The following is an 18,505-nucleotide window of genomic DNA, read 5'->3' on the forward strand; positions in this document are numbered from 1 at the left end:
GGTGGTCTTTGGTCTTATGTGTTGTCCTGGATAAAATTATACTCTGAAATCATGTACCCCTCTATTGATAACAAATTTTTACATTATCCGGAAGCTCCACAGAACTGCTGGGTCCTTGCTGTCTTGAGTCCAAAATTTCATAGTCTCAGGTAGTGGGAGGTCGTTTAAGCCACCTTTCTCCACTTCCACCCCACTTCCCTTTTTCCAGAAGAGGAAACAGTCCCTGAGTGGCTAAATGATGGCATTACCAGGTACCCACTATTCTTAGCGCAACTACCTAGGCTGTAAGGCTTCTCTCCCATGATTCCTGAAACACCCCTGCCTGGGACCAGCTGCTTCTCCAGTTCGGATTCTGTGATCCCTTGTGGCGGAAGGGATGCCCGCGGCAGAAACTTGATCTGAAATTGCATTTGTCCCCCCATTCCCCTTGGAAATGTTGCAACGACTTAGTCTTTATTAGTGGAAAGGCCCAGCTACAGCTCTCATGAGTCATATTCGAAGACTCTGCCCGGAGTTCTAAGTCTAGTAAAAGCTATGAGGACGCATGGATCCGGCCCCATCCTGCAGTCATTAATTCAAGAACCTCAATCTAGTCTGCTACAGGCCAGAGCGTGCGTGGGGGAAGCGGGAACGCGTCCGGGTCGCGTCGCCTGTACCCTATTGGATCTCGTATTACTTAGCCTTCCCCCAAGCCACCGGAAACGGAAGTAGAGCTAGCAGCACCCGGAATAGTCTTAACTGCCGCCGCGATGCCGAAGGCGGGGAAGCAGCAGCAGCAGCAGCTACCGGAGCCGGAGTGGATTGGGGACCGAGAGAACTCCAGCCCTGCTGGTGAGAGAACAAGACGGACCATTAGAGAGCGAGGCCAGGGGGAGCCTAGGGTCGCACGTGTCCGAGGGAGGAGAGATGGGGAAAGCAGGCGCGAGGTAAAATCCTAGTCTGACATCTGTCGGAGAGCGTGCGACCGGGGAAGACAGTGCGCGTGCGCGGGTTTAGAAGCTGGCCTGCTGAGAGAATGTGAAGAATCCTCGGACCCTGAAAGTTTAGGGTGGAGTGAGCATAAGTATAGTGGAAGCAGGTAGTGGCATGGGTGAGATTTGGGAGGAGAGAATACACATAAAAGGTGTGTGTGTGTGTGTGTGTGTGTGTGTGTGTGTGTGTGTGTGTGTGTGTAGGAGGGTAGGGATGGGAAAAATGGGAAACTCTCCGGCTTTTCCTCGATACTCCCTAATGTGGACACTATTCTCCTATGACTCAATTATCAGTAAACCTAAGAAGGACAGGATCTCGGTGTCCCTCTCTAGGCCCTACCAGAATTCTAGATCTTTTAAGCAAAAGAAACAGTGGCAACTCTTCTTGTACCCCAAAACCATAGTATGGTGTCTGGAACATTTGCTCTTTTCTGATCATGGGTAAATCACTTAACCTAAATGAGCCTCATGGTCTGTAAAATAAGGCTTGTGGAGGGGAAGAAAGGAGATTAATGAACTAGATGGCATCTTAAAAGTCTGTTCCAGTTATATGTAGTTGTATATCTTATTGCTCATAGAAGAAAAAGGGGGGGAAAGATCTAGTTGTAGTCCTGAGAGATGATGAGGGTAATGAAGGATCATGAGATTAGGTCAAATTGAAATAGACTCTCTCTTCAGAAATAAAATGGAGTTATCTGCCTATGTTGGGAAAGAGATCCAGGGATTGGGCTAGTTTCATTAAGGCCCAATTCTAAGAGGAAAATAGACATTTGCTGAGTTTGGAGCAAATTTGAACTTTTGGGGAATTTAAAGATTGAGAAATAAAGGTATTGCTTATTTTTCCCTCCAGATAAGGTTGTCAAGAAAGGAAAGAAGGACAAGAAGACCAAAAAGACGGTGAGAAAAGTAGGGACTAGGAGGAAACTTAGAGATGGTAAATGGGCAATTGACAGTCTATAAAAGTAAATAACTAAATGTGAGGGTTGGGGGCAATATAAGAAGGAAAGCTGGCAGGGGTGGTGGGGAAGGGACATATCTCCTTTGGCTATAATTGTTTTCCATCACTACCCCAAATTCCTCTCATTTCTTCTTATTTCCTAGTTCTTTGAAGAATTGGCTACTGAGGAGAAGCACACTGGGGAGGAGGAAGAGGAAGAGAAGATAGCCAAAGAAAAAGAACAGCAGCAGGTATTTTGTGATAAGATCTATAAAACCAAAGTATCCAAAGTCAGCTTACTATTGTTCATGTTGACAGACTGGAGTTGTGTGTGGGAAGGGTAGATGATGGATCTGGGTTTTATTTGGCTATTCCATTATGCCTTTAGCAGCAACAACAGCAGAAAAAAAAGCGAGAAAACCGGAAAGGGCGACGAAAGAAGGATGTTGATGATGATGACGGGGAAGAGAAGGAACTTATGGAAAGGCTCAAGAAGCTTTCTGTGCCAGCCAGTGATGAGGAAGATGAGGGTGAGTAAGCAGGAATCCTAAACAGAAATCTTCAGAAAGAATGAGATTGCAAGGGGGACCAGATTCCTTTTGGGAAGCTGCAAGGTTAAGCATCCTGTTTCTCTTTTTTACTTTACTTTCTCCCTGTCGTTTCAGTACCTGTCCCAGTACCCCGTGGTGGAAAGAAAGCTAAGGTGAGCAATCCTATGTGGCAGATGGATTTCTCAGGTCAGAGTTATGGATTTCATTTCTTCACTTATGCTCTTCTTTCTTTCCCTAGGGTGGTAATGTGTTCGCTGCCCTGATACAGGACCAAAGTGAGGAAGAAGAGGAGGAAGAACAGCCATTAAAACCTGCCAAACCAGAGAAAAATAGAATCAATAAGGTGGGTAGGAATATTCTCTATAGTCTAGAATTGTGCCTAATTAATGTTTACAAAATTATTGTTCCTCTTTTCATCAAGTATAATATTCTGACACCTTTTACCTTCATTGCCATATTTATTGCCTGTTTAGTCTTTGCACTTATGAGTTCTTATTTGAGCCTGTTTTATATACATAGCCAAAATAATTCTTCAAATGTGATTTTTAATCCTGATTCAGGAGCTCCTTTTTTGTTCAGTAAAACTTAAGTTCATGGCAATCAAAAAAAAGCCCTTTCTCTACCAGGCTTCTGTCTTTTTTCCCTCATTTTTTCACTATTCCCAAAGCACAGCTCATCCATCACAGTCGGTATCATCCCATAGCATCCATCTTTCATGTCTCTTTTCCCTATGTATTGTTGTTCTAATCTGTCATTTATAATCTGGTTAGTGTTGTTGTTGTAGTTGTAGTAGTAATAATAAAAAAGCCCTTACCTTCCATCTTGGAGTTAATGCTTTGTATTGGCTCCAAGGCAGAGGAGTGGTAAGGGCAATGGCGGGATTAAGTGACTTGCACAGGGTCACATAACTAGGAAGTGTCTGAGGCCAGATTTGAACCTAGGACCTCCCATCTCTAGGCCTGGCTCTCAATCCACTGAGCCACCCAGCTGCCCCCTAATCTGGTTAGTTTTGAGCAAATCACTGCATCTCTCTTTGGACCTCAGCATCCTTCTCTGTAAAATGAGGAACTAGGTTACTTCTGAGATAACTCTCAGCTCAGAATTTGTGGTCTTGTGTTCCTCTATGTCCTAAAATCAGTATGCACCACCTTTTAGGACACATTTCCCCAAAGAAAGTTTTCCCTCATTATGCCAGATTAAGGCCAGATATCTGTGCTGACAAAGAGTTTGTACTTGTGTTTCCAGCATATTTGTATTTTTTCCTCATGCCTGAATTTCTGCCTAGTTTATCCATCCAGTCTTCAAAGTTCTGGATCAGAAGACTCTCCTAGTTTTTTATCTCTGTCTCATAGAGACTATACAACATCAGTGAGATGTTGTGTAGAAAGTGCTATGGAAATGTTAGTAGTCAGCTATTGTTTTTATTGATATTACTACAACATGTGGAGCTGTTTTTGCCATTCTCCTCAGGCTGTGTCCCAGGAGCAGCAGCCTGAGCAGAAGGTCAGAAAGGGGAAGGAAGAGAAGTCAAAAGGGAAAGTGAAGGTAAAGAAAATCTCTTGGGAATGTTAGGAAGAACAGCCATAGGAATTTCACCTGCTAAAACTACTATACTTTGCCAATCAGCCTCAGAATAAATTTGCTGCTCTGGATGATGAAGAGGAAGAAGAAGAAATAGCCAAAGAGAAGGAACTTTCCAAACAAGGGAAGGATAAACTCAAGAAAGTGGAACAGCAGGTATGGGGTTGAAGAGGCAGGTACTTCAAGAAAAGAATCAGGCATGTCTGGTGAGGCTTGTGAAGGAGGATGAGGGGACTGGATCTCTGGGTTGACACAGATCATCATCTTGAGGGACAGAGGGACAGTGTGGCACAGGGTAGGTATTTAAAATCAGAACTGAAATTCAAAATCTTGTCTATTATCTACCACCTCTATTAAGATGAGCAATCATTTCTTCTTTCTAGGTCTCAGAGCCTTCATAAGTAAAATGAGAATTTGACTTGATCTCTACTTTCTCTCTCTCTCTCTCTCTCTTTTTAAAACCCTTACCTTCTGTTTTGGAATCAATACTCTGTATTGGTTCCAAGGCATAAGAGTGGTAAGGACTAGGCAATCAGGATCAAGTGACTTGCCCAGGGTCACACTGCTAGGAAGTGTCTGAGATCAGATTTGAACCCAGGACCTCCCATCTCTGGGCCTGGCTCTCAATCCACTGAGCTGCCCCCTCTAATATCTCTTGCAGTCCACAGTATATATGATTTGTGGGGTAATGAAGGCTCCCTAGTTCATTCATTTGTCTATCTACACTTTTTAAGTCTAATGTGCTATATGCTCACATGTTAGATACCAGATGTTAGATTATAGTCATTTTTTCATTTTTCATTCCTTTGTTCAAAAAATGTTAAGTTAAAAGATGAGGAAACCAAAGACAGCTTTGTAATATTCTATGGAATTTGAGATTCTAATCTAGTTGGTACCAGTTGTTTGCTTGAAGCCTCAAGGTCTAGCCTCTCCAATTTGGAGAAGCCTCTCCAAATTAACATTTATTTACTACTTCTTGTGAATGTTTTATCATCCAGCAAAATATAAGCTTCCTGATTTGTTTTGTCTCTGCCTTCCTTACACCATACACAGTGTCTTGGTTGTGCATATGGCCACTATTGAATTGAATTCCAACACATAATTAATTGTGAAATAGTTCCAGAGAAAAGTACCAAATAACAAATTCCTTGGTCCTTGAGGGACCCAAAACTTTGGTTACTTATTGTTTATCCATTCTCATAGGGCTCAGAGGAGGAAGGAGAAGGGGATGAAGAAGAAGAGGGTGAGGTCAAAGCAGATGATCCCTATGCTCACCTCAGCAAGAAGGAGAAAAAGAAGCTAAAAAAACAGGTGAATTGGGGAGCTTATGAGGGAGGAGGAACAGCATCTGGATTCCTGAGAGAAGAGGGATCAGATGCTTGGATTTCTAGGACTAATGGAAATTAGGAAGAAAAGAAACCTGAGGCTTTAAGGGACTATGTAGGGTCTAGCTGAAGGAAGAAATTATTTGGACCATGTGACCAGGGTTGTATGCCTGGGTATAGGAGGGTAGGATTGGATTATATCTAAATCCATTCTTTTTTTCTGTTTGTAGATGGAGTATGAAAGACAAGTAGCTACACTAAAGGCAGCCAATGCTGCTGAAAATGATTTCTCAGTGTCCCAGGCTGAAGTGTCTTCCCGCCAGGCCATGTTGGAGAATGCTTCTGACATCAAGGTGGGTGGGCCCTGAAGCAGAGTGGGGTGGGAAAAGAATTAATGGGTAGAAACAGTGCCATCTTGAGGAAAAGAGGTTTGGAATGAGTTGTATAATAGGGAAAGGAACATTTACCTTTTAGAGTAGGTTATTTCAGAGGGTATGGAATGTACAGGTTGACTTTGCCATTAAAAACAATGGGGAACTGAAATGGGAGAAAAGATTTTCACTCCATTTTAGTGATGGGAGGTGTGGTACAGTCATCATAACATGACATGGTAGTGACTTATTTTCTCTCTTCTACTGTCCCTTATTCCCAGCTGGAGAAGTTTAGCATCTCAGCCCATGGCAAGGAGCTCTTCGTTAATGCAGACCTGTACATTGTGGCTGGCCGCCGCTATGGGCTAGTGGGGCCCAATGGGTGAGGAGAGGGAAGGGTCATAGGTAGAGGGATTTGGGTCATAAATCCAATTCTGACTGCTCTTTCCCCTCAGTAAGGGCAAGACCACGCTGCTCAAACACATTGCCAATCGAGCTCTTAGCATCCCTCCTAATATAGATGTGTTGCTTTGTGAGCAAGGTAGGCATAAAGAGGGATTGGGGAGGGCAGGGAGGATGAAATAATTAGGAAGTGAGGTGGGTGGCTATATGAATGGTATGGGGAGATTGGCCTGATATAAGGGGGAGAGGAAGAGAAGAAAGACTTGATGGAATTTTGAAGGAGAAATGTAGGTGTATTGTACTAAGGAAAGAGAAACCTGTGGAAAGAACTAGACAGAATTTGAAGGAAACTAAGAGATAAAGCGAGCCCTCTGGGAGGCCAGGTGCCTGAGCTCCAGTCCAAGAACCACAACCCTTTGCCCCATCACAGAAGTGGTAGCTGATGAGACCCCAGCTGTCCAGGCTGTGCTTCGTGCTGACACCAAGAGGCTGAAGCTGCTAGAAGAGGAGAAGAGGCTCCAGGGAAGGCTGGAGCAAGGAGATGATGCTGCAGCAGAGAAGCTTGAAAAGGTGAAGGACATACAGGGGACAAGACATAGGAGGACATTCAGGGACTTGCTTTTTATCAAACTGTGTTAATGAAAGAACAAGTGAGTGAAAAGTACTTACTGTATGTCAAGCACAGGGTGAGTTAGAAATACAAAAGTTTGGGTTTGAGAAGCTACAGGGAAAGTGAGAAGAGTCAGTTGGCATGATGGGGAATGGGATAGGATGTGAAGCATGATCTAGAGTGGCCTAAGTATAGAGTGGACACCATGTGGAAAGCAAAGTGAGTAAGCTGTTCAGGACTTAAGGATCATCATTATCCTTTTATCTTTCTTCCAGGTATATGAAGAACTTCGAGCTATGGGAGCTGCTGCAGCAGAGGCCAAAGCCCGGCGAATCCTTGCTGGTCTGGGCTTTGACCCCGAGATGCAGAATCGACCCACACAGAAGTTTTCAGGGGGCTGGCGTATGCGTGTCTCCCTAGCCAGGTAGAACTAATTCCACCAATCCCAAAGTGTCCTTTCCATGTTTTTTTGCTTTCCATTATTTCCGGGGGCCCATCCAGATGTGTAAAGAAAGAAATAATTCCTTTCCTACTCACTGCATATTGGCATAGTTGAGTACCTAAATTTTTCCTTATTCTGCTTTTAGTAGTATTTTTGTATCTCAGCATCTTTAGCAGAAGGCAGGTAGGTGACTCAGTGGATAGAGCACCAGGCCTGGAGGCAGGAAAACTCTTCTTCCGGAGATCAAATCTAGTACTAACTATGTGACCCCTGGCAAGTCATAACTGTTTGCCTCAGTTTCCTCATCTGTAAAATGAGCTGGAGAAGGAAATGGCAAACCACTCCAGTATCTTTGCCAAGAAAACCCCAAATGGGGTCATAAAGAGTTGGACACAGCTGAAACACCTGGACAACTTTTTAGCAGAACACTGGAAGGTTAAGGCTTTAGGCAAATGTCCTAGACTTTTCCCATTCCCTAATTTTTCAAAGGAAAATGGAGCATCTCTTAGGTAGAAGGGCCCTTTAATCAGCAGGGGTTAAAAAGAGACCTGTTTCTTCCTTCCTTGTAATCTCTCCTCTACTCCATATTATAGGGCACTTTTCATGGAGCCTACACTACTGATGTTAGATGAGCCTACCAACCACCTGGACCTCAATGCTGTCATTTGGCTCAACAAGTGGGTCATCTTCAAGCCTAGCCTTTCTATTTACATTCATCTTGGGATTCCTTTATTATGTCATATTGATTTATCTTCCCTCTTTACTTCAGATCCCAGATATCTTTTCATTTTCCTTGACACCTTCCAAAAACAAACATCTTTCTATGACACCTCCAAATTTCACCCTTTCTGATTGATTTTATCTTCCTTTTAATCCTGTCTTTAATTTCAACATTGATGAACTTACCCACTTCCTTTTTTTTCCCCAAAGTTATCTTCAGGGCTGGCGGAAGACACTGCTCATTGTATCCCATGACCAGGGTTTCCTGGATGACGTTTGTACTGATATTATCCACCTGGATGCCCAGAGGCTCCATTACTATAGGGGCAACTATAGTAAGTGGAGAATGATGAGGGCAAAGGGATTCTTCTTCACCTGGGATCTTCTAGCACACTAAAGGGGATGGAGAAGTGGGCAAGAGGGCATAATGATAACCTAAACACTGCCAAGACGCACATTCTATCCCAAATTGGCAAGAGGGCAGCTGCTGATTCTTACCTTCTCTTCCTGTCTTAGTGACATTCAAAAAGATGTACCAGCAGAAGCAGAAAGAGCTTTTGAAGCAATATGAGAAGCAGGAAAAGAAGCTGAAAGAGCTTAAGGCTGGGGGCAAGTCCACCAAGCAGGCGGTGAGACACAGGGGCAGGGGCAGATGACACACAAGTCTTTGGCAACTAGCATGTTTTGTTGAGTAGCCCTGACTTGAGTTTTCCTTTAGGGAGTCAAGGCTTCTGTTGAGCACACCCTTTCAATTTTTCTCTAGGGTGGGATAAGGGAATTACGCCCAGAGGTCCTTGTAATCTGATACATGCAGATTGCATGATACCTATGCTTCCATTTCCTACCTCCCCAGGAGAAGCAAACCAAGGAGGCCCTGACTAGGAAGCAGCAGAAATGCCGGCGGAAGAACCAGGATGAAGAGGCACAAGAGGCACCTGAGCTTTTAAAGCGACCAAAAGAATATATTGTGCGATTCACTTTCCCTGATCCTCCACCACTGAGCCCCCCTGTGCTAGGACTGCATGGTTAGTGGAGAGCCTATAAGGCAGGACTAGGATATATGCACACACAACCTTAAACTTATCCAACTGTCTCTACTCCCCACATCCTAGCCCTATTTCTTCCCTGTTACCATATTGTCTCCCTTCTTTCCTTCCCTCCCCTTCCCAGAACTGACAAGCAATTCAATCTGGATTATGCACATATTATCATGCAAAACATATTTCCTAGTGCTATTTTTACCCCTAATAGTTTATTTTTTGTTTTGCTTTATTTATGCTTTTGGTTTTTTTAAACACTACCCTACCAGTTACTTATCACCTCCCTTGAGAAGACTCTTTTCCTTGTAACAAAGAAAACAAGTTAAGCAAAACAGTTCTTGCTTAGGCCTTTTTCCTGCTCAATTTACTCCAAGATAAGGCTGAGATATTTTTGTAGCCCAGGGAAATAGATGAAGAAGCCCAGGCTAACTTAACCATATTCCATTTCTTATCCTAGGTGTAACATTTGGCTATGAGGGACAGAAGCCACTCTTCAAGAATCTGGACTTTGGAATTGACATGGACTCAAGGAGTGAGTTAGAGGGATAGGAGTAGCTAAGGGTTGTGGGGAATAGAAATGGGAAGCCAAAGAAAATTACTATAGGAATTTTCTTTTTTTTTTCCCCCCCTTTAAACTTGTCCTCCAGTATGCATTGTAGGCCCTAATGGTGTGGGGAAGAGTACGCTGCTGCTTCTGCTCACAGGAAAGCTGACTCCAGTAAGTTTGGGGATCCCATCTCCCACTGATTCTTCTCTATAAGCCTAGGTCTCTCTGCCTTCCATTTTTAGTATTTAAGGGGGAAAACTGAGGGAGAGGTATGACTTAATGTTTTATTAGTGTGTGAATTCTAGAATTTCCCCTTGAGAGAGACAAGTGAGGATGTTGAAATTATAGTATAAAGGGGACCCTAGACCTTGACCACCTTTCCCTATATGAACAGAAATCTGTTCCCAGGAGTCTCTGTTAGTGGGTACACAGTTACTTAACCCCATATTCCTGCCCTCTCTTACCCAAGGAAGCTATACCAGTTGTAATTATTCCTCTTTCTAAACATAGATGTTCCTAGGAAACCTCTACTAATAGTATTATTTGTTTAGGGCTAATTATCCCCTCCACCGGCACCATATCTCTAATGTCTTTCTTTTCCATCTCCCATGAGTCAGACTTGATAGCTTTTCCCTTGATAGTTCTACATATGTAACTCATTTGTTACTCCCTCCCTCCCCCACTCCCCAACAAAATGGCAAGAGTGCTGTGCACTTCTATCATCACAATTACTTGTATCTTGGGTATTGGCTGTTACCTTTCCCCTCTGGTCTCAGTATTCCCTAGGAGAATTCAACTAACTGGGGAGAGATAGCGCTCTCTAAACTGTGGGAAGTGCCTGGCCCTTTAATTTAAAGGCCATGATGGCCCTATTTCCATCTTTTTTAAAATTTTATACTTTTTTTTTAAATCATAAAAAATTTTCCACAAAAGTTTTCCCAAACTTATATAATCTATATTATCTCCCTCCCTTCTTCACCTCCCCTCCCAGAGCTGATACACAATTCAACCTGGGTTATAGGTGCATTTTCATGCAAAACATATCCCTATTCATTTTTGTAAGTGAATAATCTTATAAAACCCAAACCCCAAAACATATACCCAAATAAACAAATGATAAATCGTATGTTTTCCTCTGCATTTATACTCTTAACAGTTCTGTCTCTGGAGGTGGATAGCGTTCTTTTTCATAAGTCCCTCGGAATTGTCCTGGATCATTGTGTTGCTGTTAGTAGCAAAGTCTTATAGTTCTAGTTCTGTTGCCTCTTCCTCCCGTTGTATTGTAGGAACTTGCTTCCTTTCAGAAGTAGTTGCTGTACCACACATAACCTATTCTTAGAATATATGGGGTATTCAATAATGATGATATATATTCTCCCAGTGCACTTATTGCTTGCCTTAAATAGGACTTGCAATAATTTGCTACCCTAAATATTTGTAATCATAATAATTTGCTACCCTAGATATTTGTAATCATCCTATTTTCCAAGCTATTAGACTCAAACAAAACACGAAAGGATATAAGGCTTTATTTTTTAGGATGTTTTTATTCATACTTTTCAGTTTTTCACTTCTCCATAATGGCCCCCAGAATCCTTCTCCCTCTCTGAGAGAGCTATCAGGGAAAGTTAGCCTAACTGAGCAAGACATGAAAAGGGCTGAAAATATGTATACCTCCCACTTTTGCAGAGGGGGATAGAGGGACGACTGTCTTCTCCAATCTCTTCTTTTTGAGCCATGCTTCTTTATCATTTTTTCAAACTTCACTTTTGATTTTGTGTATGTGTGGTTTTCTGTTTATATTGTTGTAGTCATCGTGTATATTGTTTTCTTGACTCTTCACTCTACATCAAATCATACAGATCTTTCTTTCTATGCTTCTTTTAACAACATAGTAGTAATCCGGTATTCATGAACCACAGATTACTTAGCCATTCCACAATCAATAGCATCTATTAATTAATTTGCAATCCTTTGCTTTTAGAAAAAATGCTGCTGTAAATATTTTGCTATGTAAGGAACTTTCTTATCAATAACTTCTGGAATATAAAGCCAATAATGGAATCTCTGAGTCAAGAAATAATGGACATTTTATTCACTTTATTTACATAATTCCAAATTACTTTCCAAATGGTTGTACACAGTTCTGCCAGCAATGTACCAGTGTGCTTTCATAACAGTGACTAAATTCATCTTTGCTAATTTGAAGGGTATGAGGAGAAACTTTAGATTTATTCTGATTTACATTTATTATTTGTGATTTGGAGCATTCTTTCATATGGTTGTTAGTAATTGACAGTTCTTTTGAGAATGATTTGTGAATAGTCCTCGATTAACTATTGGAGAAATAGTTAACTTCAATGTGTATAATACTACTGAGCATAATATTCTGTTCTTTTGCTATTGATCAGGTTGTCCCTTTTACTGTAACCCTACTCTTTCTGAGCCATTAAGTCACATATCTCCTTTCCCTCTCTCCCAGCAATGTTCTTATTTTTTCTTTCTTTTTTTATTTAAAATTTTTATTTTTAAAAATTTTTCCATGTTTACATAGTTCATTTTCTTTCCCTCCCCACTTTCCTCTCCACTCCTGGAGCCAACAAGGAATTCCACTGGGTCGTTACAAAAGTTATCACTTGATGCCTATTTTTGTATTATTCATTTTTGCTATAGAGTGATTTTTTTAAAACCTAAATCCCAATTCACATACCCATATATACATGTGATTAGTGATATCATATGTTTTTCTTTTGCATTTCTACTCCCATAGTTCTTTCTCTCAATGTGGTTAAGCCTTCTTTCACATAAGTCCTTCAGAACTGTCTTGGCTTGTTGCACAGTCCATTACATTGAATTGTTCCACACTGTTTTATTTTCTGTGTACAATGTTCTGATTCTGCTCATTTCACTCTGTATCAGTTCATTGAGGTTCTCTCAGTTCACATTGAAATCCTCCAGATCATTCTTCCTTACAGCACAATAGTATCCATCACCATCAGATACCACAATTCGTTCAGCCATTCCCCAACTGAGAGACAACCCTTCATTTTCCAATTTTTTTCTACCACAAAGAGTGTGACTATGAATATTTTTATACAAGTATTTTTCTTTATTATCTCTTTGGGGTATAGTGTTATCCAGCAGTGTTCTTAGGTTAAAGACAGTTGGAGGTACACCTGGGCTCTTATCACCCCACCTCACCCCTCTACTTCTCTAGTCCCCCCTTAGCTTGTTCTCTTTCCCTTTTATTGCCTATTTATTCCCTATTTATTGCATGGGTACTAGGGTGCAATGGGGAGGGCTGCTCCATTTCCCCAACTGAAGACAATTTTTTGCATATCCCGCCACTCTGTCCAGCCACACGATGCCAATACTTCCTCCCTCCACTGTCTGGAGTAATTCAGGGGGTTTCAGGCAGCTTGAAAAGTTGCATTTTGGGCATGTGATCTTGAAAACGTTTGCCAATGCAGCCATAGCACATCCCAATGGCAGAATACATGACAGGAAACAAATCACAACTTGGATAACCCATTACCTTGAATTATATGAAAGATAAGAAAAAAAGTACTGAGAATGTTAGAAATATTTACAGATATTCTATCTATAACAATTTAGTGAGGAGAACTTAATGATGTTTAGGAGAAAAAAAATTGTAGACTATGAAAAAGTCAGGTTTGGATTCAAGACAATGAACAGTCTCATCTCCAGAGGACCTAAACTGAATTGCCCACTGACCAAGAGAAGTGGTGGTCTCAAGGGCCAGAATAGCCCCTATGTGGACTGTGCTTGTTGCTTATAAGGGAGTTTTTCCCCTTTTTTAATGGAAAGGAAAAATTCAGAGAGGTAGGAGAGCTAGCAATAGTGATAAGCCAAAAAAAAAAAAAATGCTACAGAAACTTTTTTTAATGAACAGAATGATGAAATGAAAAGAATTTTGAAAGGAAGCACTAAGACGCAAGACAGTTTTTGAAAGTTATATGTAGAATTTATTAGTAATATCTTTTTCTGGGGGCAGCCAGGTGGCTCAGTGAGTTGAGAGCTAGGTCTAGAGACAGGAGGTTCTAGGTTCAAATTTGGCCTGCTAGTTGTATGACCCTGGGCAAGTCACTTAACCACTCCATTGCCTAGTCCTTACTGTTCTTCTGCCTTGGAATCAATATACACTATAAGGTATAAGGTAAGGGTTTAAAAAAGTGATAATATCCTTTTCTAAAAAGCAAGTGAAATAGGGGCAGCTGGGTAGCTCAGTGGGGTGAGAGTCAGGCCTAGAGACAGGAGGTCCTAGGTTCAAACCCGACCTCAGCCACTTCCCAGCTGTGTGACCCTGGGCAAATCACTTGACCCCCATTGCCCACCCTTACCAATCTTCCATCTATAAGACAATACACCGAAGTACAAGGGTTTAAAAAAAAAAAAGCAAGTGAAATAGACACTCATGTTTTTATATAGTCATTTTTGTAGTCTGCATAATATAGAGTGGCTCTTTGTTTTGTGATGTTTAAATTCATTAAAAAAAAATAAAAAGCAATTTTAAAAAATAACTTATGTAGATAGAACCTGGTCTAGGACTTAGAATCTAGCTTTCAGCTCTCTTCCCAGCTTTAAGATCATGGCCAGGTCACATTTCCCTTCTCTGAGCCTCACACATTCCTCTGAAAAATGAAGGTGTCAGACTAAATGTTATTTAAAGGCCCTTCTAGCTCTAAAATGTTATGATTGGTGACATGGATTAACCACAGCCTCCACATTTTTCTTTTGTGCTTATGAGAGAGAAGGAAAGGGAGAGGGTGAGAGAAAGAAAATGAAAGAAAATGGAGGGTTTGATCTTGAGTCTAGACCTGGTTGGAATTTGTTGCCTCCTGATTATTGAGCCTGTCTCTTTCCCCCTCCCCTATTACATTTCTTTTTTGCCAATCTCAGCCAGCTCTATTGTCTTACTTTTCTGCATTACCTTTGAGCATAAGTGGACTTTTGTGCTCCTTTCTCTTATTTATTCCTGGTGCACCTCTGGTATTTGTCTGCTTTGAGAACAGGATATATAATTCTACCTTCTTGGTTATTACTTTCTTAATCTCCTCTTCTTTTCTGTGCAGACTCAAGGGGAGATGAGGAAGAACCATCGTCTGGTAAGCTCTAGAGAATCTAGTATTGGGAGGGGAGCGAGGTGGACTGAATACTCTTTTTTTTCTGACTATCCTTTCTCCCTGTGGTAGAAAATTGGCTTCTTCAACCAGCAATATGCAGAGCAGCTGCGCATGGAAGAGACAGCCACTGAGTACCTTCAGCGGGGCTTCAACTTGCCTTACCAGGATGCCCGAAAGTGTCTGGGCCGATTTGGCCTGGAGAGCCATGCCCATACCATCCAGATCTGCAAACTCTCAGGTATGTCGTAGGGGCAAGGCTAAGGAGAATCTCATTTACACAATTCAGATACCTGGGAGAAACCAAATGTTTCAGCTGGCTGGCAGTTCTGGGAAGAATGAGGATTTTACCCTCTCTTTCTCCCATTTCCTCCTGCCCCAGGTGGACAGAAAGCTCGAGTAGTGTTTGCTGAGCTGGCCTGTCGTGAACCAGATGTCCTCATACTGGTAAGGCCACTAAAATTAAAGGGAAGGAGGTGGGAGAAGAAATGGATAGGTGTCTGGGCTACTAAACTGTGGGATCCTCCTGCTTCTTTCACAGGATGAACCAACCAACAACTTGGACATAGAGTCTATTGACGCTTTGGGAGAAGCTATCAATGAATACAAGGGTGGTGAGTCAGTTTAGTACAGCCCAACTTTCCCATCCCTCCAGCATGTTCCCTTCTACGTCCTATTTCCCACAGGGATCCAAGTTCTCTCTTTTCTGCCTCATCCTGATTGATTTTTTTCCTCTCTTTTCCAAAAGCTGTAATTGTCGTCAGTCATGATGCTCGGCTAATCACAGAAACCAACTGCCAGCTTTGGGTGGTAGAAGAGCAGAGCGTCAGCCAGATTGATGGAGACTTCGAGGACTATAAGAGGGAGGTGCTGGAGGCCCTGGGTGAGGTCATGGTCAATCGACCTCGAGAGTGAGGCTTTCCTCCTGCACACCATTCTAATTAGCCTATGTGGCCTGGAGGCCCCTTCTCTCTCCCCCCCTCACCCCCCCATCACCACCATTACCACAACTTGCACAAAAGGGCTCATCATCAACCAGTGCAAGACCACTGAGACATCTGCAGGTGGGGCTTTGCCTGGTGTGCCAAGAAGACCATCACTGACACACAGATCAGATGGAAATACTGGGCTTTGGCTTTGATATCTTGCAGTGTAGGTGGAGAAACTATGGATACCACAATGAATGCATCATTGAACATTGACAATATAGATAGTGGTTTATCTGATAGATCCTCCGATTTGAATAAGCTTTGTACCACCACTTCACCTGCTGCCTAGGTTACCCATCCAATGCAGTACAGGGGTTGTGCAGCGGAGCTTGAGCAGTTCTTCTCTGACTGGTCTCTGATGCTCTGCCCCTTCCAGTCACACCAGGATTTGGTCTAGTTGATATTCACAGTTTATAGGGACCCGAGTTATAGGCACAGAGCTTTGGGTCCCCCTGTCAGCACTACTTTTGAGGAGCAATCCTGTTTTATTCTTTTGGCCTGATTGGCACTGAGAGGCCCTGGGAACCTGACAGGAATCTCCAGCTGCATTCCAGTGGGGATCATGGTCTTTAGAGGGGATGGAGCCTGTTTGCTGCTGGTGTCCACGTTCTCTTTGTATTTGTGGATTGGGGGGCAGGGAAGGGATGCTGCTAAACTTTGTCCCTCTGTGTGCCAGGGGAGGGAATAAAAGAGTGAATTGCCATCACCTGTCTTTATTTTAGGGGCTTTGGGCTTTGGAGAGGATTGCCATGATTGGCTATATGCTGCCCTCCTGTGGTCACAAGATAGAATGACCCAGATGTGAAATGATCACTTCTGAGCCAATGTTTTATTCACCCTCTAGCATGTTCAGAGTATCAGAAGACAGGAAGAAATATATAACATACTCCTTGCCTTGGTCAAATGAATGATTTATCTGGAAAGACAATCCACCAGATGAGTACCTGTATGCAAGACATTCTGCTTGAGAACAACATGAGAGATGAAATGGCATGAGAATGACAGTCAGATGAATGGCACCAGAGGGATAGCTATAGTAATACAGAAAAGAATTATGGGCTATAAATAGAAAGGCTTTGGATCTTAGGATCATCATGAGCTCTAAAGGGACCTTGGAGATCATCTAGGCTAAACCCCCTCGTTTTCTTCTTAAATAGACCCAGAGAAGTTAGGTGACTTGGGCAGAGTCAGATAGGTAGGATTAGAACACAGAGCCCCTTAATTTCAAGCAGTCTTGCCACTATGCCCCATGATGTGAGTAGGTGGCCTTCAGAAGATGGGGGAAAATAATGAAGTCATTCCGTCTAGGAATAATATCCTGAACAAAGGTGAAAAACTTCAAGATGTTTTAGAGAGAAAACTGAGAAAATTAATCTGACTAGGGTAAATTGTCATAAGAAAATATTGTCATATTGTCATAAGAAAATGCCAAGAGGAAAGATGTCTGGGGCCTGGCTAAAAAGAGTTTAGATGGTTTAGTTTGTAAGTAAGGAGGATTAGAGGGATAAGAAATTTGAGTTAGGAATTGGTTAATCATGCATATAGTTATTTTAAGGGTCTAAAGCAGGATGGCTATAAAGAATGAAGAGGATGACCTCAATAATAGCAAATATTTATGTAACACTTAAAGGTTTAACAAGTCTTTTATGTAATTTCATTTAACAAAGGATAGATGAGAGTTCAAATTAAGTCTGGGAATGATTGGAGATAGGGGCAAAATGCAAAGAGATCAGCAATTGCATAGTTTGGGGTGAAATGTGTTCTGTTATATACATGTTAATTTTGAGGTGATACTAAACAACAAAATGGAAATATCTGAGAAGGAAAGTTGTGAACCTGGAGTGTTGAGGGCTGACGGCAGATTTAGGCATTATCTGCATAGAGAAGATAATTGAAGTCAGAGAATTAGATGCCTTCTCTAAATAAATGAAGAGCCAAGGACCCTGGAAACACTTAAATCAGGAAGCAGTAGAGGAGTCAGGAAAGGATAAGTTTGGTGAAGTTGGCTAAACCTGGATTGTAGAAACGGAGACATCAAAGATACAGAGTTTTAAGAAGGAAATGAGTGATCATGTCAAATACTGAGAAGCAAGAACAAGGATTGAAGGGGCTGCTGGGTAGCTTGGTGTATTGAGAACTAGGCCTAGAGATGGAAGGTCCTAGGTCCAAATGTGACCTCAGACATTTCCCAGCTGTGTGACCCTGGGCAAGTCACTTGACCCCCATTGCCTAGCCCTTACCATTCTTCTGCCTTGGAGCCAATACACAGTATTGACTTCAAGACGGAAGGTAAGGGTTTAAAAGACTATAGCCACATATGAGCCAGTCTTTCAGCTTGTTGCTGGAAGGATGGAGGTCAGTGCTGGTCCAGTGGAGACTGCCTTCAAATTTGGCAAACTCATCTCCGTTAAACTCGCCTCCTAGTCTGTATGTGTTGTCTACCGTATTTTTGGAACTCCCAAAGTTTGCCCCTGTCCCCTAGGAATTTGCCTTAAGGGAAGTCCCAGACTGACCTCAGATCTGACTGAATAATAAACCCAAAGATCCCGGATTACTGGACTCATTTCCTGGTATCCATCGTAAAGCTAATCTCTTACTTCCCAGTCCTTTTTTCCCAAAAAGGTATTTAAGACCCCCCCAAATTCTATTACTCTTTGGAAAAATCATCTTTGGCAGCATGTTTTTCCTGAGACCCTGTTGCCAGTCCCAGAGCTTTGGCTCTCCGTGGTATCAAGGGCTTGACTCTGTGCAGCAGCCGAATCTTGAGTGCTGCCTCCTGTCCTGGCTAAAGACTTGTTTTAACTTAACATCTGATGGGATTGGCCCTCCCTATTTAAACTACTTTTTGGTCTGAGACTCCAGAAGTCGGACTTTCCCT

The 18,505-nt window shown here is 42.2% G+C and overlaps 1 protein-coding gene across 4 annotated transcripts; it reads left to right on the forward strand.

Moving 5' to 3' along the window:
* Positions 1 to 706: 706 nt before the first annotated feature.
* On the forward strand, positions 707 to 16,330 carry ABCF1 (ATP binding cassette subfamily F member 1). Of its 4 annotated transcripts, none has more exons than XM_044673727.1 (25): positions 707 to 831; positions 1,822 to 1,868; positions 2,073 to 2,159; positions 2,300 to 2,438; positions 2,574 to 2,611; positions 2,698 to 2,802; positions 3,930 to 4,004; positions 4,086 to 4,196; positions 5,244 to 5,351; positions 5,596 to 5,718; positions 6,018 to 6,118; positions 6,192 to 6,277; positions 6,569 to 6,708; positions 7,024 to 7,172; positions 7,784 to 7,867; positions 8,121 to 8,245; positions 8,427 to 8,539; positions 8,764 to 8,935; positions 9,408 to 9,482; positions 9,598 to 9,668; positions 14,591 to 14,623; positions 14,711 to 14,879; positions 15,021 to 15,085; positions 15,180 to 15,252; positions 15,387 to 16,330. In XM_044673727.1, the coding sequence occupies exons 1-25, from the start codon at positions 750 to 752 to the stop codon at positions 15,551 to 15,553; spliced, it is 2,538 nt and encodes an 845-aa protein (XP_044529662.1). In that variant the 5' UTR covers positions 707 to 749; the 3' UTR covers positions 15,554 to 16,330. The 4 variants fall into 4 exon arrangements, with proteins under 4 accessions (XP_044529662.1, XP_044529663.1, XP_044529661.1 ...); XM_044673726.1 differs by having other exon boundaries at positions 709 to 831; positions 2,297 to 2,438; XM_044673728.1 differs by lacking the exon at positions 5,244 to 5,351 and having other exon boundaries at positions 708 to 831; positions 2,297 to 2,438.
* The last annotated feature ends 2,175 nt before the right edge of the window (positions 16,331 to 18,505 follow it).

Source organism: Gracilinanus agilis, chromosome 4 (genome assembly GCF_016433145.1).
Source record: "Gracilinanus agilis isolate LMUSP501 chromosome 4, AgileGrace, whole genome shotgun sequence".
In the NCBI taxonomy this organism is placed as follows: Eukaryota; Metazoa; Chordata; class Mammalia; order Didelphimorphia; family Didelphidae; genus Gracilinanus; species Gracilinanus agilis.

Coding starts and splice junctions, on each gene's coding strand:
- ABCF1 (XM_044673726.1), top strand. CDS start 750: ATGCCGAAGGCGGGGAAGCAGCAGCAGCAGCAGCTACCGGAGCCGGAG. Junction 6,278..6,568: donor TGTGTTGCTTTGTGAGCAAG/GTAGGCATAAAG, acceptor GCCCCATCACAG/AAGTGGTAGCTGATGAGACC. Junction 9,669..14,590: donor TCACAGGAAAGCTGACTCCA/GTAAGTTTGGGG, acceptor TTTTCTGTGCAG/ACTCAAGGGGAGATGAGGAA.